This window comes from Bidens hawaiensis, unplaced genomic scaffold (assembly GCF_021521415.1).
Source record: "Bidens hawaiensis isolate Kalapana, Puna unplaced genomic scaffold, B.hawaiensis_p1.1 tig00002839_1, whole genome shotgun sequence".
NCBI lineage: Eukaryota > Viridiplantae > Streptophyta > Magnoliopsida > Asterales > Asteraceae > Bidens > Bidens hawaiensis.
The window spans coordinates 494,202-522,173 of NW_027491153.1; the positions used below are offsets into that span (position 1 = coordinate 494,202).

General features: G+C 33.8%; 1 protein-coding gene across 1 annotated transcript; it reads right to left on the minus strand.

The window, feature by feature from the left end:
- Nucleotides 1-9,255: 9,255 nt before the first annotated feature.
- On the minus strand, nt 9,256-12,313 carry LOC143621373 (growth-regulating factor 5-like). Its single transcript, XM_077092812.1, has 5 exons — nt 12,238-12,313; nt 11,854-12,140; nt 10,597-10,987; nt 9,639-10,078; nt 9,256-9,542 (listed from the first exon to the last, which is right to left on the minus strand). Exons 2-5 carry the CDS (start codon nt 12,065-12,067, stop codon nt 9,535-9,537), a joined length of 1,053 nt encoding a protein of 350 aa, XP_076948927.1. The 5' UTR covers nt 12,068-12,140; nt 12,238-12,313; the 3' UTR covers nt 9,256-9,534.
- Between the last annotated feature and the right edge of the window lie 15,659 nt (nt 12,314-27,972).

Genomic DNA, 27,972 nt, shown 5'->3' on the forward strand with positions numbered 1-27,972 from the left:
GTCATACCTCGGCACCCAATTGTAAGTCGGGCGCGGGTACAGTGTTAAGGCAAAACCATTCACATACCTAGCGCCCGCAGGGGATTAAAAGCCAGGAACACCTCGGCAACCATAAGACAGGCGCGGATACAGTGTCAAGGCAAAACCCTTCACGTACCTAGCACCTGCAGGGATTTGATGCCAGGGATACCTTGGGAGTAAAGTAACTATTAAGACGAAGTGCGGGTACAGCGTCAAGGCAAAACCCTTCGCATACCGAGCACTCCACAGGAATTGAAACCAAGAAGGATCTTATGGGCCATGCTTGCAGAAACGGGAATAACATCCCCGCATAGCGAGAACGTCAAGAACTAGATTGTTTGAAACTTCAGGATGGAGTTGGTGGTTATAACATGATTGATCACTATGTTCAAAACCACCAAGACCTCATGAAGAATCTACACAAAGGGTTCTAAACGCTCCTGACTTGCGGGGAGGTTACAGACCTATCCGCATCATCCCAAAGATCAAGCAGAACATTGGTAAATTCTGCGTGACATTGGGAAACCCGTGGGTAAGACTTCCCGCGGAAAACCCATAAAACTAAACCCTTTTCACAAACCCCTTGCTTAAGTCCAAAAGTTCACCTCACTTTATTAAACATTCATGAGAAGAACATTGGACTGGGGGGACTTGAAGAGGTAGGTCCCAGCAGAGGTGGTTAGGACCCGCAAGACTCACCTTAAAAGGAGACGTCTGCGCAGTTGAACACGCAAGACTCCTTAAACGGACGTCTGCGCAGTTGAACCCGCAGACTTCACCATAAGGACGTCTGCGCCGCGACCTACCAAACCCGCAGGACCCACCACGCTCAGAGTTGTGACGACCTCACATGCGGTACGCAAGCTGGTCCCGCAGGAAATGCCTCCCTATGGTTTCCAAGTACCCGCCTGTTCCCGCAGGTGCGGAGACCCGCCATCAGGGACTGGCCACCCGCGCAGCATGGCTACACGCATAAGGCTTAACACTCATAATAATTCAGTAGTCACCTGAAGAAGGAATGAGCAAAGTCGGGAACATTCCCGCATAAAGGCGGGAGGGGGAAAACTCCCGCCTAAATGAGCCAGTCCGTATAATAATGGAGGATCTTTTGTGTGATACCTGACGAGGTATGGACAAAAGATCTGACCAAGGATACGACAGCTCACTGACAGCAGCATGGCAGACAGCACGCCACAGCACTGTGACCAATAGCCGCCGCCTACTCACCAACTCCTGCCATACCACGTGCCTAGCCTGTAGTTGGTGGAAAAGGAAAAGTGAACAGCACGCCTGGTCACTATCAGCCGCTACCTATCCACCAATTACCAGCAGAGCACGCGTGTAGGCCACAGTTGGCAGAGTAATAGGCCGGCTAAACCTCCTTGGAAACCCACCTTCGGCTATAAAAGACACCAAATGGTATTATCATTTCATCATCTAATATCTGGTATAATTTACTTGATAACTGCTCTAGTATTCTTAATATACTTTTATATTCAAAGAGTAATATAGACTGATTCTCACGCCGGAGGGTGGTCACAAGGAGGAACCCCCCCCCCCCCTTTCTTAGTGACGAGCTCACGGTGTCTGTTTTGCAGATTATCGGAAGAACCATCTTGCCGGAATTAACCCCTCGTGGGAAACGTTTATCTAACCCTCAGGTTACTCGTAATCTGTCGGGGTTCGACTGGTGTTTCTTCACTAAGGCATATATGTGTACCTCACACTCTCAATATTAAGTATAGGCCAATATATTTGTCCTAATTTAGGGTTTAATGTTACGTCTAGAGGTATTCAATAATAGAATTGGAGTGGAAATCCGCAAAACCTAAATCAAATTTAAATATCAATTTCGAATCGGGATTCTAAAATTTCAAATTAGCAACCCATTTGACTAATTGAGTTTTATTTAGGACTGTCAGTAGAACACCTGTCTAAAACACGATTAGACATGTTAATCAAAAATGTATACTATGTGATTTTTTTTTAATAATTAATTTAGTATGCTAGGTTCCATCAATTCTTCTTATTGGTATATGAAACATAAAACTGTCTTATAGCCATGACATATAAAGTAGATTAATGAGTCGTATTCATGTTTGATACTTTTGTTAATCGCGTCGATTATAACCTGGTAAACGTAATATAACCCGAATTAACAGCCATTGTTTTAGAGTTTGAATTTCTAATCGAATTGTGGGCTTTGATTCGATTCCAATTTGTATCATATATATAATTTTTCATTTCATGTATCTAACTAAAAAATATGTATTTTACGTTGAATTATTTATATATATCTTTTCATTAATCCAAATTAACTAACCTGACATAAGATGAATTACTTGGCATTGTATAGTTCATAAACGGATTGTGCTTATCTGATTATGCAAGGCAGATGAACTGTCTTATCTAAACTGCTAGAAGAAGTAACTTAAGGTGTATGAGTAATCTGTATATTATAACCACATGTTGTTAATTACACTTATGATATAAATGAATGCTCTCATTGTTATTTAATTAGCTATCAGTTGAGTAATCCATCATAATTTATATCATTTCATGTGTTTGATAAAGCCGGTTATATATCATTGCTCCTGATTATGTCATACTTGCATATTCATAGTTTTATAAATTATAATTAAACACCGAAGAATAGGAATTAAGATGAACAGCCGGACAAATACACTCTTATTAGAAATGAATTAGAATTACAAATCGTAAAAAGAATCAAACTGAACTTATTTTAAGAAGTGTTCTCCCTCGTATTAAGAAGCTACCGGTTAACAACAAATTCACTTTCACTATTGACATAATTAGCCCCTCAACTTTCCCAAATGCATCACATCTAAACTAAACGTTCCCGAACTACAAGAATAGTTCAAAATAGCCCCATGAAGTTTCCACATTGTGATATTAGACAGCTTAAACCTCCAACACGTAGCTTAGCATTTATACTCTTAGTTATTTAATATTTCTATAAATTTAAAAGTGTGTATGTTTTGCAATTACATGCGTATTCACGGATTTGTACTTCTGAGTTATGATTAGTTGAGTTTTCATGTTATCATACTAGTTTTCTGGTAATCACCTATTCTTTTTGTTTACAGAACTACAATGCCGGTGAAAGGCGATTTTGTAATTATTTTGTAATCAAAAGAACATATAAGTTAATAGTGAATAACTAATAATAAAAGTTCATGATTAACAAATTTAAAAATTCATAAAATATCTGTATAATACATGAATTGTTATATAAAAATGTATTACATAATATTACATTGACATATGAAAGGTATCTTTATCCGCTAGCTTTGTTGGTATGATAATACTTGTTGGGAAGACATCAATCAAACACACATAATTTAGTCATTGTTGTTGATAGGCATCATATAATTCTTATATTTATATAAACTTTTTAATCCGTTTATTATTCGGAAAGATAAAATACATTTTGTTAACTATATCTTTTACCTAAGGCTAGGAGATGGGTGAGCATCACATGTGCACATGTGTATAACTTGTAAAGTTTGTTTGTTTGCTTGTTGCATGCGTCGTTGCACGAAAAGAAAGTTAAAGTAAAGAGGACATTATTTAATCCTTCATGTGGTATTTTTCTTATCGTTATCCGTATAGTACTATGTTTATATTGAGAACTTCTAGTACGATGTCCATATGCATAAAGTCATTTATTATGAATTTTGTTACATGCAAGTGTATATGCAATAGCATGAGGACTTTTTTCGGGGCTTATTTTTCATCTAACTTTTAATTTTTTTTTGAACGGTGACTTTCATAGTGGTTGAATAATCAGCCACAACTCTCTGAGAGAGCCCCAACCACCCCACTCGGGCCAAGACTATGTTGTCTTAACCGGGCCCACGCTTGGCATCCGAGTTTGGCTAGGCGTTCCACGAGAAAATTTCAAGCCCCCTGTCACTTGACAGGAGTTGTCCGTCTACAAGAGCAAGCTCTCTGGGAAGGGACACTCTATTAGAAAACTCGTGTCGCCATCAAGATTCGAACTTGAGAGGACAACCAGCATCAAGCTCTTACCTTGATGGGCTAATGATAAGACGTTGGAAAGATAATAGAGAATTTAGATAATGAACAAAAAAAATAGTTAAGAAAGGAAACAATTAAATTGATTTTTGTTAATAGGCATGTCACTTTCATATGATTTATATTTTCTAAAACTAAAAAAACAGAAAAGACAAAACAAATCACAATCACAATCACAATCACAATAATTGTTATGGTAGTTAGCTATTACAGTTGATCCTTTTTACCCAACTTATCTTATATACAAACATATAAGAGCTTTTCTAACCACACAGATTGTGTGGTTAGAAAACCACCATAACCGTCGCTTAGAGGTCTATTCATAGCATATAAGTGTTTTCTAAAAAGGACGTGCTTTTATCTAACTGGCATGTAGCTCTATATGTGGCATATGTGTTTTTTTAAAACGTGTTTTTTTGTCTTTTTATGTTTAATATATATTTTAGTTTTAATTTAATTTTATTTTGTTTTGATTATTCTTTTTTATTTTGTTGTTTTTAAAACAATTTTTTGTTGATTTTCTTCATCAAGAATTATAAAAATCATAATGAAGCATTGTAAATAAACGATATATATTTCTACACACAACCATTACAACAAATTTGTACAAATAATAACAAAATGTAGAAATCTATCTAAATGGTTGTGTCACTAGCGTGCTAACAGGCGATGCTTAAATCTTAGGGTGACGATAAAAAACACAAAAAACCACCACCACGTTCTGACCATGAAGCGAGCACATCGAGCATTAGGCGTGGTCGCGAGGAGAACGACTACTTGTACAATAAAAAACACTAAAACCACCACCATTACAACGAGTTTGTGAAAATAATAACAAAATGTAGAAATATATCTAAATGAAAACGTCATCAACGTGTTAACAAACGATGATTAAATCTTAGGATTTACATGACAATAAAAAACACAAAAAAACCACCACCACGTTCTGACCATGAAGCGAGCACACCGGGCCTTAGGCGCGACCGCAAGGACGACGATAGACCAGGATTAAGATGTAGGTTTGATAGCGAGACACCAACGATGACATTTGTGACACTACCATTAATATAGATTTTTGTTATTATTTGTACAAACTCGTTGTAGTGGTTGTTCATATGTATATATCGTTTATTTACATTGTTTCTTTATAATTTTTATAATTGTTGATAAAGAAAATCAACAAATAAAATTTTTTTTTCAATAAAACAACAAAATAAAAAACAATAATTAAAATAAATAAAACTAAATTAAAAATAAAATAAAATTAAACACAAAAAGACAAAAAACGTCTTTTTAGAAAATACCCTTATATGCTACGAATAACATTACCCATGGCATATAAGGGGTGTGAGGTGTGGTTAGTAAGACCCAACATATAATCCATAGAGTTAAGACCTGGTAGTTCTCTAACCCATTTGAATTTAAGTCACCCGCACCCGACGTTCTCATTGTGATGCAGTATGAACCCAACCGTCACCCATCGTTATAATTTTCCGTTTATATTATTTAGAGCAGGAAGCAAATTAAATATGAAAATTCACCTCCCCTACAAATCTCTTTGAAATTGTTAAATCCTTATATCCTAAGCCATTGTCGCACTGAACGACCTTGACCTAATCCACTTTCATCGTCTTATTTATCTTCAACTTTTGAACCATACTTCTTACCCGATTCAACTCCAATTTTAGCTTCTCCCTGAGCTCTATATTCACACCCTTAGATGTCGAATCTTCCAAATGAATCTTCACCAGATCATCCACGACCATAGCAATCAGTCTCACCACTCTGTTTCCCACAACTATCGGTTCATTCGGTGGATTCATTTGATACATCTGTTGCACTTTGACCTAGGGTTTACTCGTTCTTTGAGTCTTTGTTTCCTAGGGTTTGCTCGTTATTAGCGCCTGCAACCGTAGAATCAGAGTCGCATCGATGACTAGAGACACGGTGCTAGTGGTGGTGTTGACGTGACCAAGATGCGGCAGCGACAATAGCATCGTTATTAGAGCATGTTTGGGATTAAGTTTGAAAAATGCTTATTAGCTTATTGGTTTTTTTAAAAAGCCATTTTGAACAAGATTTTAGGCTTTTGGAAAACTGTTTTTTAACCCTGTCAAAAAGCTAAAATAAAAAAAATAATTTGTGATTGTCAAACACATTTTAACTTATTGGCCTTTTGAAAACACAATAAGTCATTAAGCATATTTTAAATTCAATCCCAAACACAATAGCTTGTTTACGTCTTCTTGTGTAAACTTAACTTTACTATCCCCAGTTAATCTTCTTTTTTCTCATCTTAATAGCGCCTAATGTTCCTGAAACCAAACATATACGAACACTCGAACAAATAGCCAAATCGATAAAATTAGAAACCCTATTTGGCTAATTTTATCGCTACATGAAGGAAACTGAAACCTTAACTTTACTATAACAACAAAAAGATCTATGATTTCTTCTAACTGGATGAAGAAATCGAATCGGTTCGTCGGAGTTAGGTTTGAAACAATCACAGAAGAAAATAAAACCTAGAATACAAATGTAATCGAATCCGATTAATGAAATCGAATAATAAAACCGTATATGGTGGAAGAAACCTTCGAATTGAAAGAAAACATAGATCAAAAATGAAGTGGAACTAGGGTTTTTCTTCATGTTGTAACATGATCCTGATTAGTTATAAAAGCGGAAAAATTAATAATAATAATAATAAAATAATATGAAGGAAAATTATATTGTGGACGGAAAAATGAACAGGGGTGCCCATGTTATTAACATCAACCATGGGGACGCAAAATGGAGGGGAATTATGGTCTTTTCAGGCGCGTTTAAACATAAGTTACACTCTGAGACGACGCCGAGCTCATATTGCATCACTATGATGATGTTGGGATGCATGCGACTTAAATTTAAAACGAGGGTTGTAGAGTGCATCCGCTTGTTTACTACAAAGATGAAACGAAAAAAATACTTAAATCTAAAATAAATAGCAGTCACAAAAAAAAAATATATTAATTTCCATTTTATTTCAGAGTTACATTTCAATTAGCTGCAATAAATGATAGGGACCCTTTTGTTGATTGAAGATTGGACTTTCCTTAAAACCAGTTCTAAGCCATTCAAAAGTACTGGATCTTCTTGAAACTTGAAATTTTTAAAGGAAACTAGGTAACAAAACATGAAATTCATGTTGCGGTGACTCGAATTCGATCGGTAGCAGGTTATGGGATCATAATAAATAAATACACCAAGTTAACATATTTAAAACAAAACAAAAAATAAGCATTGAGGCGACGAACTGACACAAACTGAGCTGGTATTAATGGTACGAAAACTAAATTGTAATAATAAATTAGTAAGCCAAAAAAGTATTTTGTAAGAAGAGCATGCTTTACAAATAATTGGCTGACATGCCATCACCATCGCCCGCCACATGGTCCAATCAAACTTGGTTGTTTTTTTCGCACCGACATCTTCGACTAGCATGATATATTATTATTAGAATTCTGAACCGGTTTGACTAGACAAGCTATTGAGTAGGGCTGTAAACGAACTGATCAAACACGAACAAGGCCTTGTTCGTGTTCGTTCGTTAAGGAAATAATGTGTTCACGAACACTTACCGAACGAGATTTTATGTTCGTGTTCGTTCATTAAGGAAATTAATGTATTCACGAACGGTTCACAAACACAAACGAACACAAATAAAACAGCAGAGCCTAGAGATTGAGACCGATGTATTCATCAATGTGAATAATGAAAGCGTGTAAACGAATTGAACGAACACAAACAAGGGCATGTTCGTGTTCGTTCATTTAACTTTAATCGAACATGAACACTTCGTCGAACAATATGTTCATGTTTTATATTTAAACGTGAACATTTTTGTTTGTTTAAGTTCATTTTTTTTAAATATAAACGAATATAACTGAACAAAGATAAATGAACATATATGAACACAAACAAATATAAACGAACATAAATAAAAACAAATTAACAAATATAAACTTTAAGTAGATAACTCATTCAAATAATATTTAATTATTTTTTATTAATACATAAACAAACATAAATAAACAGATATAAATAAATGAACGTTCATGAACATAAATGAACGAACAGAACATGTGTTCATGTTCGTTCGTTTAATTAAACGAACACAAACTTTTTGTTCATGTTCGTTCGTTTATTAAATAAACGAACATAAACGAACTTCTCGCCGAATAATTCACGAACAGTTCACCAAACGTTCGGTTCGTTTACAGGCCTACTAATGAGCTCCGACAATCAATCTGGTTTTTAAAACATTGATATGATGTTACTTTTTTCTCTCTCCATTAATAAATAGTATGCTAAGGCTAAAGAGAAGTTCGTTTGAACCATCCCCTCATTTGATATGCTTGTGACACGTCCGTTGTGTCTCCCTCATTCTTCCCTACCTTTCAACTAGAAGCATGGATCATTCCTTTCGTTCTCCATCATTTTCACAATTTGATTATATAATACATTATAAACAATTAAAAGAAAAAAAAAACCAAAACAGAAAACTGATTGGGAACTAATGTACGTGACTACCATCATCAATGACCTCATGTCACTAGTGAAATGAGATTGAGGGGTGGCTGCTACATTTGAAAGAGGAGGCTGTCACATTTGAGAGGTACCCATTGATCCATACCTTTGGCCTAAATCTTATATGAGACTTGAAGCTTTTTACAAAGCCTATATTTTAAACATATGTAATATTATAAACTTTCATTAATGTCAGCTGAATACGTTATCTCCAAACTTCTTGCAAGAATACCATCAAATTTGATTGAAAAAATATATAGTTCTTAATAGCAGCACTATTAACTTTTGTATGTAGAAAGAAAGAAGTACGCATTAGAAAATACTGATTGTACCACTTCTAAACTAAGCCGACTCATTCATAAATCACATGTTTAGGCTATTTGAAAGAGGCTAACCCCCCTGCTTTTCTCTAGATACAATCCTCTTTCCACTAAGCCCCCTTTCTCCTCGGTCTACAAAGACCATGTTAAACTGCCGCCAATAGTTCATTGCTTGCAAAAGAACTCACTAAGCCAGGATCACAAACTAGACTAATCTAGTATGAATTAATACTAACATAATATATATTTTTAACACAGAACAACTTATTCATAAAAAACACTATTAATAACTTATAGTGCATCAAACATAACTATCCACTATCTTAAATAACCAGGTAACATCTAAATAGCAGGACAAGCAATGATTCACTCAAAAGAACAACAATATACACTTCAAAATAATTCAACATTTATTTGAAAAGTAATTGCTTAAACAACCAACCAGTTTGACCGAATGTACGTTGACCAGCACACAACAATAGTCAACATGCCAGCAAGACTCAAGTTACATTAACAACCCTTTAACCTGATGTAATCAAAGATCATAACAAGCTTCCACCCATGCTTAACCATCTGCAAAACATTAAAGCAAAATTCATATCATTTTCAAACTTGCATATCACATGCATCCACGATGATTATTAATTACTATGATTACACTTTACAAACCATTCGGGGTGCAGTCGATTGAATACTCGGGAGCAGTAGACATCGATAACTGAGTCGTGGAAAACGAGTTCTTATCAAGACTGGACCACGGTTCACGGGCTTCTGGCCACTCGTCAAAGAACGGACGCATCAAGTGTGGCTCGTGTTTTGGTTCAACCGGTGACTCGATTTTGCTCCCAAATAAACAATGCTGTTGACTTTGCTTTGACCCCGATGCAGCATCAATCACAGGCTCAAATGCATTAACCGTGGTTAGTTGTGGGGATTTGATTTGTAAATACGAGTCGTTTCTTGAATCTGTCAACGAACTCGTGGGACCTTGAGCTGGCACAAGCCGCCATGTGCTGTCAGCATTCGATTCCATGGTTAAACCCCTTGAACTTGAAGGTCCAGATGAGTAATTTCTATCATCCACATCGACAGTTAGCCCATGATCGAACCTGCATGTGAAAACACAAATAATATTTTAAACTAGGCCTGTAAACGAACTGTAGTTCAACGAACAGTTTGGTGAACCCGACAGTTCAGCTGAAAATTCGTTTACTAAACAAACAAACGAACATAAACATTTAAATTCATTTATGTTCATGCATATTCGTTTACGTTCGTTCATTTATATTCATTTATGTTTGTTCTTCACATTACTTTTAACCGGTTTTAGTTCCGTTATGTCCGTTCATCTATGTTCAGTTATGTCCGTTCATTTACATTCGTGAATCATTTGTTTATATTGTTAACTAACGAACATAAACAAACACGAACACGTTCATTTTTTTAACAAACAAACATGAAAAGGAAAACCTTGTTCGTTTAATTTTCCATGTACGATCATTTGCAAGGTCAAAAAGTTATAGGAACGAAAACAAACATGCTCCATGTGTGTCTGGTCGGTTGGTTTGCAAGCCAATATTAAACAATTTTTATTCAAAAAATCTTTCTTATGACGAGAAACAAGTACCTAAAGTTATTGTTGATACCATAGGCACTAGCTTGCACTTGTAACTTTGATGCGTTACTCCCAAAATCAAAAGAACTTGAGGTGGGGTACAAGTGGGAGTTCTGGAAGCTTGCATTGCCAACACTGCCAAGATTCTGGAAGCTTCTATTACCACTACCGGTGCTGCTTACAGTGGTGACACGTGAGACTGCAGTTGACATTGACTGAGAAGTAGCAGATTGGGATTCCACAGGCTTTCTTGAACGGTTTCTACCACGGTGCATGTGGCGTTCACAGTATTTTGAGTCGGGATGTGCGTCTTTTGAACACCTCCATTTTTTCCCATCTGTTCTTCTACACCTTCCGGGCTCCGGGTCAAACTTCTTCCCATAATATGAACAATAGCCCAGTGCTTTAAACAGTTCAAAATTAATAAGATTAATCAAAACCAAAGTGTTAAAAAAGAACCAATAAATAATTAGTAACCATTTGAATCACATGTATTCATTGTTCAACAGTGTTGTAAAACTCACTAGACGCTAGTCAGGCAGTGGGGGGTACCGACTACTCGACTAGGCGATTAGCAATTAATAAGGATTAATTTGATTGAAATTTTATACATGACTTCAAAGTTATACACACACACACACACACACACACACCTGCACACGCATAGATATACACAAAATTTTTCAAAATTATATAATTCTTCATATACTTCAACAGTTCATGAATGTTTGACCAAATACGACCAGAATTTGACCAATGTTGACCCATATACATCGATTTTGACCAGTCACTGATTTAATAGACCAATTATATAAAATCACATCGGTAGCCTACTGATTTCCAATTAAAAGCCAATCAATCGATGCCTAATTCCAATTTTCACAACATCGTTGAATACACTATATGTAAAATAATTATAACGTTTAGTTTATTCACTAGTAAATACATGTATTTGCAAATGGATAAAATAGTTAGTGATAATACCTAAATATTTAGTTATATTCATTTACTACTCATCATTATGATATATGTGTGTGGTGCCCCATATTTACAATTTACAAGAATTAAAAAAACAAAAACCAGATGCATTTATCAACAAAACACTCAAAACATTATCTTCAGATGAAAGTAAAGTAACACAACAACAATAAATTCTTAACCAAATAAAGATGATTTTGCTTGAAAATGACTCTTCTTCCTAAACCATGAAAAACACAAAAACAGATCCTAATATCCTAACCGACAAAACCAAGTACTAAAACAACTTACCGGTCGGATTACTAAAAAACCTAGCAGACAACGCTTCCAAGCTTCTTCTAATCGGAACAACTAGATCGTACGGTACAGGAACACCGGCCACTAGATACTTATATATCAACGCTTGATGTTCGAGTTCCTGCCACTGCACCGGCGTGAACGGTGGCCGGTAACCGGATATTCCACCGCCACCGGATGCAACCGCCACTGACGTACTGCCACTCATCTTGTTGTATAGTCGGTTATCCAGAATAATAATAATAATAATAATAATAATAATATTGATAGTATTAATGATGCTGCAGCAGATGAGACAATAACAAAGTTACAGATACATACAGTGTATAGATATAGATAGTATATATATATATATATACGTGTGTGGATGGGGTTTACCTTTGAAGAGGCGGATAGATCTAGGGTTTGGGTATGCGTGGTAAGAAAGGAAATTGGGGGTGGGGATGAAATGATAGGAAAGTAACTTAATATTATTATTATTGTTGTGTTTTTTTTTTATGTGTTTACTTTTTGAAGATAAGTGTGTGTGTGTGTGTGTGTGTGTGTGTGTGTGTGTGTGTGGGATAAAAACAAGATTGGTTGGGATGTTGTCATCACTTGTCAATGTGAAGCATAGCATGACATCAGATCTGGTTTATTGTGGGAGATCTTTTGTGTCAATCTTGTGGATTGGGATGAGATATTTTTGGGGATTAAAATAAGTTGATAAAAGATCTCAAATCAAATTCATAAGCGAGGAGGGGGGTATGGCTCAAATTTTTGGTCGAAAAGGGTTAATACTAAATTTATACTACGTATATAATTTTCGGGCGAAAAACGGGTAAATTTACACTATTGCGCATAAAACAAAGGGGGCCGGGCCACCCCTGACCCTTATTATGCTTCTTCAATATCTACGTGGTTTCAAATTTGTTATTTTAGTTTAAGAGTTTAAAATTTCCCATTTCCATATTTAGACTCAAGAAGATCTTATTGCAATGAAAATGAAACCCGTGAACAGAAATAACAAAATTTTAACTGAACTGAAATAATAAATTTGAATAAACCACGTGAATAAAAACCACATTTCTCTCAAAAATTCTTCATTCTTTCATCAAATGATATTTTTAGCTAGATCCATATGCAATGGTTATAAATAAATGTGATTTGAGATCTTTTATCAAGTTGTTTAAATAGTTCAAAATATATTATCCTAATCCATAAGATTCACATAAAAGATTTTTGATTTTATATAATAAATCAGATTTGATGTCGTGCTATGCTACACATTCATGACTGATGACAACATTCCCCAACAAATATTGTAATGTGTTGACATTTATTTTGATTCATAGATGAGTAAATTGACAACATTTTAACACCTAAAAAGTATCGCAAGCTAGGCTAGTTCGGCTGGTCACGAATGACCATTTAGTTAAGGGTTGAATGTCAGTTGATGTTCGTAATAGCGCTAGACTAACCTATACATAAGTAATGAATCCGAGGAACCATGTTCGATCTAGGATCTAGTTATTGTGGATTGAGATGGAGCCATGCTATCTCAAAGAGAAGAACTTGCAGTCGTGTGATGTGGAACGGCATGAAGAGTTCTCCTAATGGAGGCATATGTGTTTTGAACAAAAAAAAAAGCTTGAAATGTCGATTACTTTTTGAAGAAATCATATTTAGCAATATAATGTCAGTTTGACCCGATCAGAACGGCCGAGTCGGACCGAAAAAAAAGTATATGTAAATAGTTAACTGAGCACCGAACAAATTTTTTTTAAACCCTGTAAAAAATATTTCTTGGTCCAACACTGTTCTTGATGTGATCATGCATGTCCTCACCTCAAAATGTTCATAACTCCATATCTTACTTCACCTCATGTGACCTTATCTGGCCTCATCTCAAGTAACCTAACCAACCTTCCAATACCTTGCTGATAACACTGTCTAACTCGACCTCAACTCTTAAAACATAGAGAATGATGAGGAGGTGTGATAGCTCACAAGGATAAGATGCACTTGATAAGTCAGCATATATTACACCTAAGTGGAAACCTCACCATCCACACAAGCATGACCTCACATTAGATGTTCTTACCTTAGCGTATCTTACTCGTTTCAGTTTCTAACTGGTTTTCAAGTGGAAAATTCCTAGCATATGTAATCGGGTTGGTTGCTTAATAACCGGTTAACCATATTAACATATTGAAATTAAACTTATATATTATTAACACTAACCTTATTAATCTATTATGAGTTAACCTGTCAATTGGTTCTTAACCTTTCCTATGTGAAAATCCCTAACTTACAGTTAATATCTGTCATAATTCGGTTTGTGCTTGTTAAATGGTTTCAGCTTCGGTTCAAATTCTGTTCCGGTTTCGATTAATCTAACGGGTTAGGATTTGACCTCTACGCGTGCCCGAGTTCTACTAACTCATCGTGTAGAAAAACAATAAATGATTGAAAATCAATATACATACACATTGCAGAAATGTATAGTACTAATATGAAGACTATCATTTAACATATAATGGCTATTAATATAATACCCTTTATGTACGCAACATATAATATATATAGGGTTTAGATCAAATACAAATGAAATTAACGTACTAAATGTAAGAATCAAGTAGAGTAATTATATATACAAGTAGAGTAATTATGTGATTACATCATAGAGTAATTACATAATTACTCTACTTGTGTATATAATTACTCTACTTGATAGAGTAATTATCATAGAGTAATTACATAATTACTCTACTTGTGTATATAATTACTCTACTTGATTATCACGTTTAGCACGTTAATTTCATTTGCACATTAACCTTACCCTATACACACACACACACACACACACACACACACACACACACACACACACACACATATAGTATAAAGATCCAATACAAAAATTGATTATCGTACATTACGTACGCGAGGTTTCCTATCGTCGATTACCAATTTGATTAATTTGATCACGTAAGTTAACAGAAGGGTATTTTTGTCTTTTTACATTACTTAAAATTCAATCACGCCTGTATATTTAGAAACCGTTTTGTAGTATACCCTGTTTTATTCAATTTGATCACGTATCCAAAAACTGCTTTGTAATTTACATTACCGATTGCGATTTTTCTTATTCGAATTAGCTTGACGGCCTTCGTTGATTTGATCGTCATGTATTACGATCATCAAAGTAAGTAATTCTAGGTTTAATTTTAATCAATTTTGATTTATTTAGTTGTATAGTTAGTTTAATTGACTGATAACTTATTTTTTTCGATTTTTTAGGTTAATTTTCTGTTGAATTCATAATCGACATCTAGTTTTTAGTTCGTCAATTACTTGTGATTCGATTAGACTTCTAATTATGTGTTTTAACAGCGAATCGTGAATAAGATTCGTTTTTTTAGGTTTTTGAGAATTAGAACGTATTAACTTTTAACCAGAACGCGTAATTGACTATTGTTTATTAGTAATCTATTTTGATGTTTCTAATATGTTAACTTATTTTGATAGTTGATTTTAAATTCTATCTATTTTAGTAGGTGGTTGTAACCTGTAACTAGATGTTTTAGTCAAATTTTTGATAGGTTGACCAATTAACTGCAGTATGTATTAGGTTTTGTAGAATTGAAAAGTGGTATCTATGTATGTATGATATGTTTATAACGTGTTAGCATAACGTGTTACATTTTATGTCTTAATATTATTTTTTAATCAGATCCGTCATCAAATGTTGTCATACCACAAGTTAATGCCTCTTGTAAACCTATGAAAGGGATGGTTTTTGAATCTGTTGATCATGCATATGATTTCTATTGTGAATATGCAAAGAAAGCTGGTTTTGGTGTTCGTAAAGGAGGTTCATACATGAATGACGGTTTATTGAAGTCTAAATATTTTACTTATTCAAAAGGTCACAAAACACCAAACATTTATAATTCTATGGCTGAAAAAGATGGCTCAAACAGACCATATTATAAAAGAAGGAAGTGACCAACAATTCGGTGTGGTTGTCGAGCTCAAATTTTTTTAAAATCTGTTGACGGTTTGAGGTTTGAAATAAATGATTTTGTCGAAGGACATACTCACGAAATGGTGGATTCAAATGATATGCATTTTTCTTCGATCGAATAGAAAGTTGACTTATGTACAACAAGATATTGTATATGAGATGTCAACATTGAATTTGGGCACTGTTAAGGCGTTTAATATTCTGAGGACAACGTATTGTCACACCCCGGCTTAGGGCCTAGGCGTATGACCAATAGTTGGTACATGTTTTGTAAATACATCAGAGTTGCAGTTTATTTTATCGGAAGACTTTGGTTATAATAAAATATTAATTTATTTGAAAACTTCGCGGATAATAAATACCCGAGTGTTTTATTTATAAATCATGTTTAGATGTTGTTTATAATATTTTAATAATTTAAAATTGAGCCATCTCTACCTTGAGAGTGTCTAACTCAATGAATGGCTATAGTTTCTTGCTACCTGTACTAACATGTTTCCCTGCAATGTGGGGAAAAATACGTCAGCGATATGCTGGTGAATCGTTGACTTAAAAAACATTTAAATTACCGTTAAAATACAAATATAGTTTTCTTGACAAGCTTAGCGGAAATATTTCTACTTCCGGTATTTGTACCACTGCCCTACATACACAAAAGTGTTCCCCGAACCACGCATCCCTTAATGAATAACTAGTTATGACTGTTAGCCCGCGGCCACGCAGCCTTTGACTGTTTAGGCTGAATATTTATGTTTGGATCCAGACACATGTGTAAACGGTCTGAGTTTTTTTTATTTTCTACTTTGTATTATAACATTTTAGAGATCACGTAATCTTATGTAAACGTTGACTGTCTCTTTAAGACAAATACTTGTTTATCTTATTAAGTATAAATATATTTTGACTAATTTGTAAAGGTTAACGTATTCACCTGTACCGTCGGTGTGCGTTTGAAACCTTGGCTGTGAATGATTGATTGATTGATGATTAACCTATAATAAAATAGGTTTATATAGATACCCGGATCGTCTCTTGATCCGGCTACAGACCTTTAGTCTGGTTTTTATAGCTTTAAACCTTGATTGATCATTTGTTTAAATAATTTATTTAGACCTGTAGTCTTTCTATTTATTTACTAATCATATGCTGAGTTTCTTATTCGTGAAGAAACATCTATAATATGTTTCTTCTTCAAGAAGAAACATTCATTGACTGCTATCTTTGTATGTAAAATCTTATGTTTCTTTAATCATAAAGAAACAATATTTTAACTATATTTCATGTATATAAAATGTCATGTTTCTTAATCGTGAAGAAACTATATTTTGACTATATCCTTATGAATGAAAAATTCTGTGTTTCCTAATTGTAAAGAAACATTACTATAATCATTTGTATTTTTAAAGCTTATGTAAACATAATTATGATCAAGGTTTGGGCTATACCCCTGACTATGGTCTAAGCCATGTATTATAATAATAAAATAATGACTTAGGCATAACTCCTACCTTACATGGGTATTCGAAGTTCGATCACTAAGATTGATCGAGTAGCACTTCTACTCTCTATCGCGTCCTAGAGCTTAAATTATCAGAACCTCAAAGCTTGGCACACACTACGATACCCGACACGTAAAACGAGACTAAGTGTGTGTGAATGAGTGTGTTTTAGTGTTTGAAAAATGAGATTCCATGAACTCCTATTTATAGGCTGATCTTGCAACCCATCGCAATATGCAATGGGTCTTGGTAATCCCACCGCGTATCGCGACGTCGTATATTATCCGCCGCCATACTACATGCTGACACGTGGTCTGCTGAGTCATCAAGGTACATCGCGTATCACGATTACCTATGTTCTTGGCTCATCGCGTATCACGATGGCATGCTGGACTCAAATTTTTACGCTTAGTCCCTCGTTATTGGTAACTTGTCATGTCTGGGTTTTACTACCATTTTCCAAAAATACTAAGGCGGCTCTCAAGAGGTGATGCGAGCGTGCGAAATGCGCCATCAAAGCGCCGCATTGCGCCCATCTCCCTTCTCCCGTGCCCAAGCCCGTGCGCGTGCGCGTCGGGTGCTTCGCACCCTCCGCTAGGACCACTGGGTGCATGCTAGGCATAAAAGAATATTACTATGGAATTTTATCTCTTTATAAAGAGCTTCCAAATCTTTCCTACTTTCAATGTGGGATGAGTTTTAACTTTCTTATTTATACCCATATGGAATGCTTCCACTTTCTTCCATCTTTCCATGTGGGATGAAATTTCCTTATTCCATATCCTTAACATAAGATGACTTTATTTATGGAATATTTTTATTTCCTTATAAAATGATTTTACTTACTTTCTTTATTTAAATTTTCTCATTACTTATTTTAGAGAATAATTTTTTATCCTTTAACTTTACTAAGTTGTCAAATTTGGATCGAAATTTTGGGGATGTTACTAGTATGGAGGATTTGAGGAAGTTGGGCTACACAAGATGATTGTTAGAATTTCAAATAGAGTTTAACTTGTTTTATTGGTGAATATGATGATGAAATGGTTGTACAAAGATTAAGTGGGAAGAAAAACTGTTGTGATGGTTATTCGTTTGAGTATACTGTTAATAATAATGGTGATTTAGAATGTTTGCTTTTGGCTGATGAGATTTCAAAGAAGAATTATTTGGCTTTTGGAGATATTATATCGTTTGATGTCACATTCAAAACCAACAAGTATGACAATTTAATATATTTGTTTTTTACTTTTTAATATTTTTACATGGGTTTTTTTAATTCGTTTTTTTATAAATTTGTTTTACAGGTACAATATGGTTTTTGTACCATTTACTGACATTGATAATCACTGTCGAAATGTTACAGTTGTTGCTGTGTTATTATCATCTGAATCAATTGAATCTTATTTATGGCTTTTGAAAGTTTTTCTTGATTCTTTCAATATTGCCCCAAAGGTGGTTGTTACTGATCAAGTCCTGCTATGAAGCAAACAATCTCCTTAGTTTTCCAAAACTCGAGACATCGGTTATGCATGTGGCACATTATGAAAAAACTTGCTGATAAGGTAACTTATTTTAATGTATTAAAGTATTATGAATACGTATAATAACGTGTTAGAACTTTTAACTCGTCTTAACATTTTAGCATGCATCAGTATGGTAACTGCATATTTCTAAACGTGTTAGAAAGTTTTAGAACGTCTAAACATATTAGCATGCATCAATATATTAACTGCATATTTCTAAATGTGTTAGAACGCTTTAGAACGTCTAAACATATTAGCATGCATCAGTATGATAACTGTGTATTTTTAAACATATTAGAACGTATTATTCCGTATTTTGAAATCATATAGAACCTATTAACAACTTTTTTTTACTGAAATAGACCGTATTACTAAATTTTTAATTTTGTAACATCAGGTTGGTGTTGCCCTTTGTAACAATGAAGATTTTAAACGTAAAATATGTGACATTTTTTGGACGGATGCAATTTGTCAATCTGAATTCGAAACGCAATGGGAACTTAAAATGAAGGAATATAATCTCTAAACAAACAAATGGTTGTCTGACATGTTTGAAATGATATATGATTGGATTCCTGCTTATTATAGGGATGAATCGTTGTCTGGCCTTATGAGAACTACATCGAGATCAGAAAGAGAAAATCATTTTGTTTGTCAAGTTTCTAACTCACAGTTATCACTTGTTGAGTTCTTTAGTCAGTTTGATCATTGTATGGAGATTCAAAGGCACAATGGTAGTAAAAATGATCATGATACAAGGTACACGCATCCTTCTTTGGTTAGTGAAAACCCTTTTGAGAAGGAAGCAAAACTGATGTATACAAAGGCTATTTTTAATGATTTCCAAGATGAAATGTTTCATATTAGAAGTGGTGTTGCATGTTTGAAATCAACCGAAGAAGAAGATTTTGTGAGGTTTTCTGTATTTGAATTTAATGCATATGTCCTAGGCTGTTTGGAGGTATCAATTAGTTAAATATTTTATTTATAGAACGTTGTAGAACGTTTAAACTTTTTTTGTAAGAGATTGTGTTAGTTTTGTTTTTAAATTGATTTAAAATAGAATGTTTAAAGTATTTATATATTTGTCTGTTAGGTTTTGTTTAAGAAGGAAGGTGAGACGGAATTGATTCGGCGATTTCATGCAGATGCAAAAGATTTGAACATCATGGGTTATTGTGTCGTCACAACCTTTATATTTTAAATTTGTTCAGAGTTACAAGATTCCCAAAGAAATACATGGTGGATTGTTGGAAGGTTGATGTTGGTGTTAATCCTAGAACTGCTCCAATTTCAAGTTTCGGTAACGATAAAAATTTAAAGTTAAAGAGATTTCAAGGGAAATAACATTGGCTGGTGAGTATCTCATAAATAGCTATGTAAATGATGTTGATGAACTAATTAAAGTCAGGGATCAAATGAATATAATGATCAAACAAGCCGATGAGACAAGATACAAAAGAACTACTTTATCAAAAAGTGTTAGGTTTGCTGCTATTCTAGGGTATGATCAACCATCAGAGGTGCCCGTCCGTGTGCCTAGTGGTATAAAAACCAAGGTTTGCGGGTCACATAAAAGGATTAAATCCCAGAAAGAGATAGCTATAGGTCGGTCTTGGAAGAAATATAGGGAATGCAAAGTTTGTCATCAACAGGGTCATAACAGCCGAACTTGTCCCCAACTTCGAGAAGAATAGTTTTTAGCCCTCTTGTTTTGTTTATATTTTCCATTTTAAACTTTTATGTTTTATTTTGGTAGTAGAACATGTAAGCTGGTTACTGGAACGTGTAATATTTTTTCTTTTGTTTTGTTATTTTTTTAATTGAATAATGCATCGTAAATAAACTGATGTTATATTAAAACCGGTTCAAAAGACAATCATATGAGATAAACCCACTTACATCAAAAGACTACCCAACCCAACGTATCAAACAACCTAATCACAAACTTTATTATAAACCCACCAAACCACCACACCAGCAGTCATCACGAACCCTAGTTGTTGTCAAGGATCTCTTGGGCCCCTTGAAGCTTGACTCTCTTATTCACCGACACCTTGTGAGCTGTTCTCTCAAGAACATCATGAAGCTGACCATAGCATGAAGCTTGCTTTTTCAAGTAGGTTACTGCCTCTGTCTTGAACGTGCTATCAGGTTGTTTCAGAATTTCTTGGTACATATCATTGCTTTTTGTTGCTTCATCTCTCACACCCCCTTTGTAACTTATATCATGTAGCCGATCGCAATCTTTCTCAAGCTCAATGTTGATTTTTGCTCTAAATATGCTCTTCACAATAACATTTCCGGAATCCATTTTTTTTTCAATTTTTTTTGTGTGTTTGTTTGTTTTGTACTTGTGTTTGCTATCTTTTTATTGACTTTAAGATTTTTGGTTGGTGAATGAAGTTATTACATTATTTACTTAGTATCTGAATTGAGTATAATGATATATAGGTATATTAACACATCGGTAGGCATTATTGCATTACCATTTTTTTTTCCAATTTGAGTAGTTGAACGTATTAATGGAATTTGTAATTAATTCGTTTTTCTTGTTATTTTAAATTTTGCTGTGTCTTCACTCTTCTTATAATATCTTGAGGATTTAACTTATAGCATAATTTAGTTAATATTTGGCGTAATATTTATAATTACATATAGCTGTCATTTCAATAGGGTTCATTTTTTTCAACTTTGACTTGTAGAACGTATTAATTGAACGTGTAAGTGTTTTCTCAGTTCTCAGATATTTAAATTATTAAACACATTGTTGATATTTAAAAGATTTCCACTTTTCCCAATAATTGATTTTACTGTAGTTTTTTTTGTCTTATCTATCTTTATTTTTATCTATTTAATTACAAGCACACCTTTCACAATATCACACAAATTTCAAAACTCATCACCCAAGATATGGATTGTGAGGGTTCCTCATCTTCATCGTCTTCTTCATCAGCTAAGGATTTGCTGTTGAAACAGATTCAAGCGCAGATCCTTGAAGATACAAAGAATCGTGCTGCTTTACATGATCAGTTTATCATAACCGCTGGTGTAAACATGGATATGAGGTATGAAATAACAAATTTGCTAGTCAAAATGCCTGGTAGTACTATTAACTATTTGTATGCTTTGTTTTTGGTTGACACAGGGAAAAAGGAAGTAGATGAGTTGAAAGATTTGTGTAAGGCGATAAAACTTCTGAACTGCTCTATTGAATTGAAGACCGAGTTTCTTAAATCTATTATGTAATAAATGGAATTTAGGCTGTGTTTTCTGATTACCTAATAATTGTTGTGTGTTTTTTTTGTCTTTTTTATGTGTTATGTGGTTTGATAACTTTCTATGTTTTATGGTATATTATTTCTATGCTTAATGTTTTTGTTTACTTGATGAATAACTCTATGTTATCTTATAAACAACTAGTTAATAAAACTAAAATATCAAGGTCTAATAATACATATAAGCAAAATAAGATAGATGTGTTTAGTTAGAACATATAAGCAAAACCTAATTAGAATGTATAAGCTGTTCTAACTTGGAAAAGATAAAACTAGTCATTTACATACAAACATAATAAAGATACCATGGTTTCCCGATTTTCTGACATGTCAGTTCTATTCACCTTGCCTCTCATCAATTTTAGCAGTTAAATTCTTGAAACTGAACAGTTTTTTTTCATTAGATAATGCATCATATTCCTTTGCCAGTCTAACTAAATCGGTTTTGGCTTTGTTGATATCGGATAGTAACACCTTTGACATGTATTTTATCCTCAAATCGTTTAGTTGTTGTTTCTGCCTTGGACACTCTTTATAAAATCCGCATGTCCATGGATACTTCCCCTTGTAAGTTTCCATGTTTCTTATAGCGAAGACACCACAATCGAGTTCGTTGCTTTTCGTTCTCCAATCCATCTGCAGCCTTTTGATTTTTTTGATATCTCCAACCTTGGTGCAATCGGGTGCTTCTTCCTCAATAAGTACATGCAAAATATATCCCTTTGTGGGAAATCAACGTATGAATTTTTTTTTGCTATATTCATTAAATCAGTTTACAGAATGTTTAAATGTTTACCAGTTTTGCTGGGACACCCTTGTATCTTATTTCCAAAGTTTTTTTTCATTTTTGTAACATTTGCTTTTTCTTGAACTGATTTAAAGCGAGCAGTTTTTGATATATCATCGTTAGCCATGTTGTTAATCAGCTCGATCGTACCTGTTTTCAAATTGAAAACACCACATAGAAATGGTATTCATAAAGTATTGACACAACAAACAACGTAACTAATTCGAGTGACTTTTATTTATGTAAATCCATTATCTTCTCATGGTTATGCGTGAAAACTTTCAGTATTTTATAATTGCTGATGTTAGCTTCCATTATATAGTAATCACTTGGCTTCATGTATCAACATGAAAATTTAATATAATTAATATGTATATAAATTTTGTTAACGTATAAATAAAGGTGTAATACTTACTATAATTGTTGATGAAGCAAAAAACCTTAACGAGGATGATTTTTCATCTCTCTTCTTCTCTTCATGATTCAACAACTCTTTTTAAATGTCCATAGCACCAGCTGAGATATATATATCCGGAAAAAAGCATTCAAACACAAACTTGAAAGCAGTGATGAATTCTGACTTGTAAATCACTTCCATTTTATTTTTTTTCCAGAAAGATCACCAATAACAGATCGTGCAACAATCCGCTCATCAATTGTTATTTTTTCAGTCCTTCCAATTTCCCGGTTCAGGTAAGGTGATTTCAAGTCTGGTGCTATTTTTTTTCTCTTTCTTCTCGCTGTAGTTTATCCATTTTATGATAACTTGCAGCTGGTGTAGAATATGTAGCAACAAGGGGAAATTTTTTTGACTTAGATTCAGGAGTTGTAAATGCTGCTGATTGATTGAAAAACGGAGTTTTCATTATCACTGAATCCAAATCTTCACTGTCGTATTCATAATTTTCTTCAACATTAACATCAACAAGCTCTATAATACAACTAAGTTATAATATACGTTTTTGTGAATGTATATATTAAAATTTTTAATACCTTGAGTAGAGTCGTTGATACTTTTTTTGTCACCAATTTCTGCATTTAATTCTTCCTCTTCTGTAACTACATACCATATTTTGTTTAAAAATTTTTTTTGTTAGTGTATTATGAAAATACTATTTTAAAACAATAGTTTTTTAATTGATTACCTCGAATGGTTTCTTCTGTTTGTCTTTCAACATATTCTTGTGTTGATGTACCTCTATTCTCAAAATTAACTGTATTATTACCTACTTTCTCATCTCATTCAATAAAGATTACCACAATTTAGAACATTTTAGTTTTTTGTAAACAAATATTGCTATTAATTCATAAAGAAAATTTGTTACCTTGACTATATCTTCTTTCTTCATTTATTTCTTCAACTTCTATCACTGCAATTTGTTTTTTGTTTTTATAAGTTTTTTTGTCTTTTTATGTATTATAATCAACAAGTTTTTTAAATAACCAACCTTGAATTATATCATCTATTTGTCTCAGACCATCGTCTTTTTTTGATGTACCTATAGTCGTAACCGAATGTTTAATTAATAACAACTATTAGCTTTTCGGTCATGAATGTCTAAATAAGTAAAGAAAGTTCATCTTTTTATTACCTTGAACTTGTTTATCTTCACACCCCTTGTCAACTACATCAAGCAATGCTTCTGGTGCTGCAATTGAAACATTGGTTTTATCATAGAACGTACTAGAACATATGATTTGTCTGAAGGATTTTCTAATATTAAATGAAACAAGATTTAATTTCTAAATAAAAAAAACAATTAAAAATTAGGGGACCAGTTTGTATTTCCACTGAAATTTTCTTGAAATTATCTTCCACTTCATTTTTGCTCATGGCATCAACAATCTCATAGTTTACTCCCTGATCAATCAGGAACTCACACTTCCCTCCAAATCTTTTATATAATTCCTTGGTTCGATTCTGATCATCAACAAACTTTTTTTTAACCTCTCATTCTCTATTTCTTCAATTTGTTCTTTTGTAGAGTTGTACATGTTTTCCAAATCTTCAAAGTTCATGTGACTAAGTTGTTTTTCAGAGAAGTTGTTCACCCTGAGATATTTAAGATAATTTTGTGTAAGTCTATTCAAACACCAAGTCTAGCTCTTCATCAATCAACATAACCAATTTGTCAAACTCAAATCCATGTCCCATCAAATCAATGATTTTGGGATCTGCCCTTTTTTTACATCAGTCAGTGTATCTTTTGTTGAACTGAAATATTGGTTTTATAATAGAACGAATTAGAACTTATTAGCATACTTAGTGATAATAAAACCGGTCCTTACCTTCAGTTTCATCTTTTTGAACTTTTTTTCTATCATCATCTTCAGTCATTTCTATTGTATTTGTATTAAAAATGATTATTTATGGTAGAACGTATTAAAGCGTATTAGAAAACTTGTAATAATAGACATTCCCTTACCTTGAGTTTTATCTTTCCCATCTTTAAAGCCCTCGTGAGTCTTATCATCTTTTTCAACTTTTTGGTTCACATCATCTTCAAACAATTCATTTGTGTCTGAAGGATTTTCTAATATTAAATGAATCAAGATTTAATAATGAAACAAATAAAAATTACTATCTTAGAACGTATATATGAGATGCTTTTACCTTGATTTTTTTCTTACTCCTTGGTTACTGCCTCTTGATTCTCAACATCCTTTTCTACCTCATTGGTTAAGCCTTTTTAATTCTCATGGTCTTGGCTCACAACTTCTTTGCTTACATCATCTTTGTCATTTAAATACATAATAAATAAAAAAAATTTAAATGTAGAGGAGTAGAATGTATAAGAACATATATAGAAGATGCTTTTGCCTTGATTTTTTTCTTCCTCCTTGATTACTCCCACTTGATTGTCAACATCCTTTTCTACCTCATTGGTTAAGCCTTTTTGATTCTCATTGTCTTGGCTCTCATCTTCTTTGCTCACATCATATTTGTCATTTAAATACATAATAAGTAAAAAAAAATTTAAAATGTAGAGGAGTGGAATACTGGAATGTATAAGAATGTATATAGCAGATGTTTTACCTTGGATTTTTTCTTTCTCACTAGTTACCCCCCCCTTGATTCTCAACAGCTTTTTCTATCTCATTGGTTAATCTTTTTTGATACTCATGGTCTTGGCTCACATCTTCTGTTAGGCCCCGATCCCGGTGCCCTACTTAGACGTTGGATTTACTCATAAACAGATTTCTAAATATCAGAATGTATTAAAACTTTTCGTGGAATATAAAACTTCAACCATATTTTACAAAATCATAACATTCTTATTAAAAACATTCAAAATGTCTTAAGATAAAACATCATAACTTTTCTTCACTAGATGCCAGTTAGCTCAGTCCATGCCATGTGTCCCCCTCAAGCCAGCTCCTTCATCCTTTTGGTCTGCGTGCATACTAAAAGTCAGCTACGCTGAGTGAGTTTTAGTTAATTAGGCAACATATATTACATTCTCATACTTACATATATACGTATGTGAAGATACATATTACACACTTAACTTGTTTACCTTCCTTTCATACATACATACATACATACATACATACATACATACATACATACATACATACATACATACATACTTTCTTTACTTCTTTCGTACTTTCATATTTTATCTTACTTACGTACATACTCATACGTTTTGAAGAGCCTTTCGCCCTAACCTCACAGATATTATTAATTCGGGCCTGCCACCCTACTTTCACAGATATTATTAGGGTCTGCCACCCTCCTTTCATGGTTATTATTAGGGTCTGCCACCCGCTTACCATACATACTTTTCTTTATATTTATTTTTACATACTTTCATATATTATCTTACTTTACATACATGTTTATACGTTTTAAAGAGCCTTTCGCCCTATAACCTCACAGATATTCTTAGGGTCTGCCACACTCCTTCACATATATTATTAGGGTCTGGCACCCTCCTTCACAGATATTATTTGGGGTCTGGCACCCTCCTTCACATATATTATTTGGGGTCTGCCACCCTCATTCACATATATTATTTGGGATCTGACACCCTCCTTCACAGATATTATCAGGGGTCTGCCACCCTTTTACTGTCAATTCATGCATACATTCTTTTTATTTTATATTTATATACTTTTATACATACCCTTAACCTTTTCTATATCATACATCTATCATACATACATCATTCATACACACATTATTTACAAACATTCATATATCATACACTTACCACTTAAGGTAAGTGTATTAACTAATCACATCGAGTATGCACACAGCCCCGAAAACATAAAAAGGAAGTGGGGCTAGAAACTCACCCGGGTCCTGCTTCTTTCGGAATTGATTGTAACACTAACTGTGTAATAATTATAAGTATCAATTAACTACCTCTAACTATATCATATAATCGAATCATCATTCTAATAGAATGACAGTTCTAATCGCATGCCCGTTCTAATCGAATGATCGTTCTAATCGAATGATCATTCTAATCGAATGACCGTTCTAATCGAGTGACCGTTCTAATCAAGTGACCGTTCTAATCGAATGACAGTTTTAATCGAATGACAGTTCTAATCGGATGAAAATTCAAATCGAATGATCATTCTAATCGAATGACCATTTAAATCGAATGGCAGATTTTAATCGAATGGCATATTCCAATAGAATGGCCATTCGATTCGATTACTTTTCTATTCGATTCGATTACTTTTCTATTAGGTTACTTTTCTATTCGATTCGAATACTTTTTTATTTGATTATTTTTCTATCATTTCCTTTAGACTCGTTTTGCCCGTTTAAAAGGTAAAACTGGTTATGAGCCATAACGAGTTCTTTTTCGTCCTTTAACTTGGCCCAAACGTCATCCGTATTAATCGTTTCATTCCAACATCTCTTTTATGTTCAAGTTGCCGGAATCTTCTATTTTAGCTGTTACAGTTTTGCGGTTAAAATCCGGACTTCCCTACTTCTGATCAAAGATCTAATAGGTGGAAATATTCATTTATATGCCATGAACACTTAGTTAAA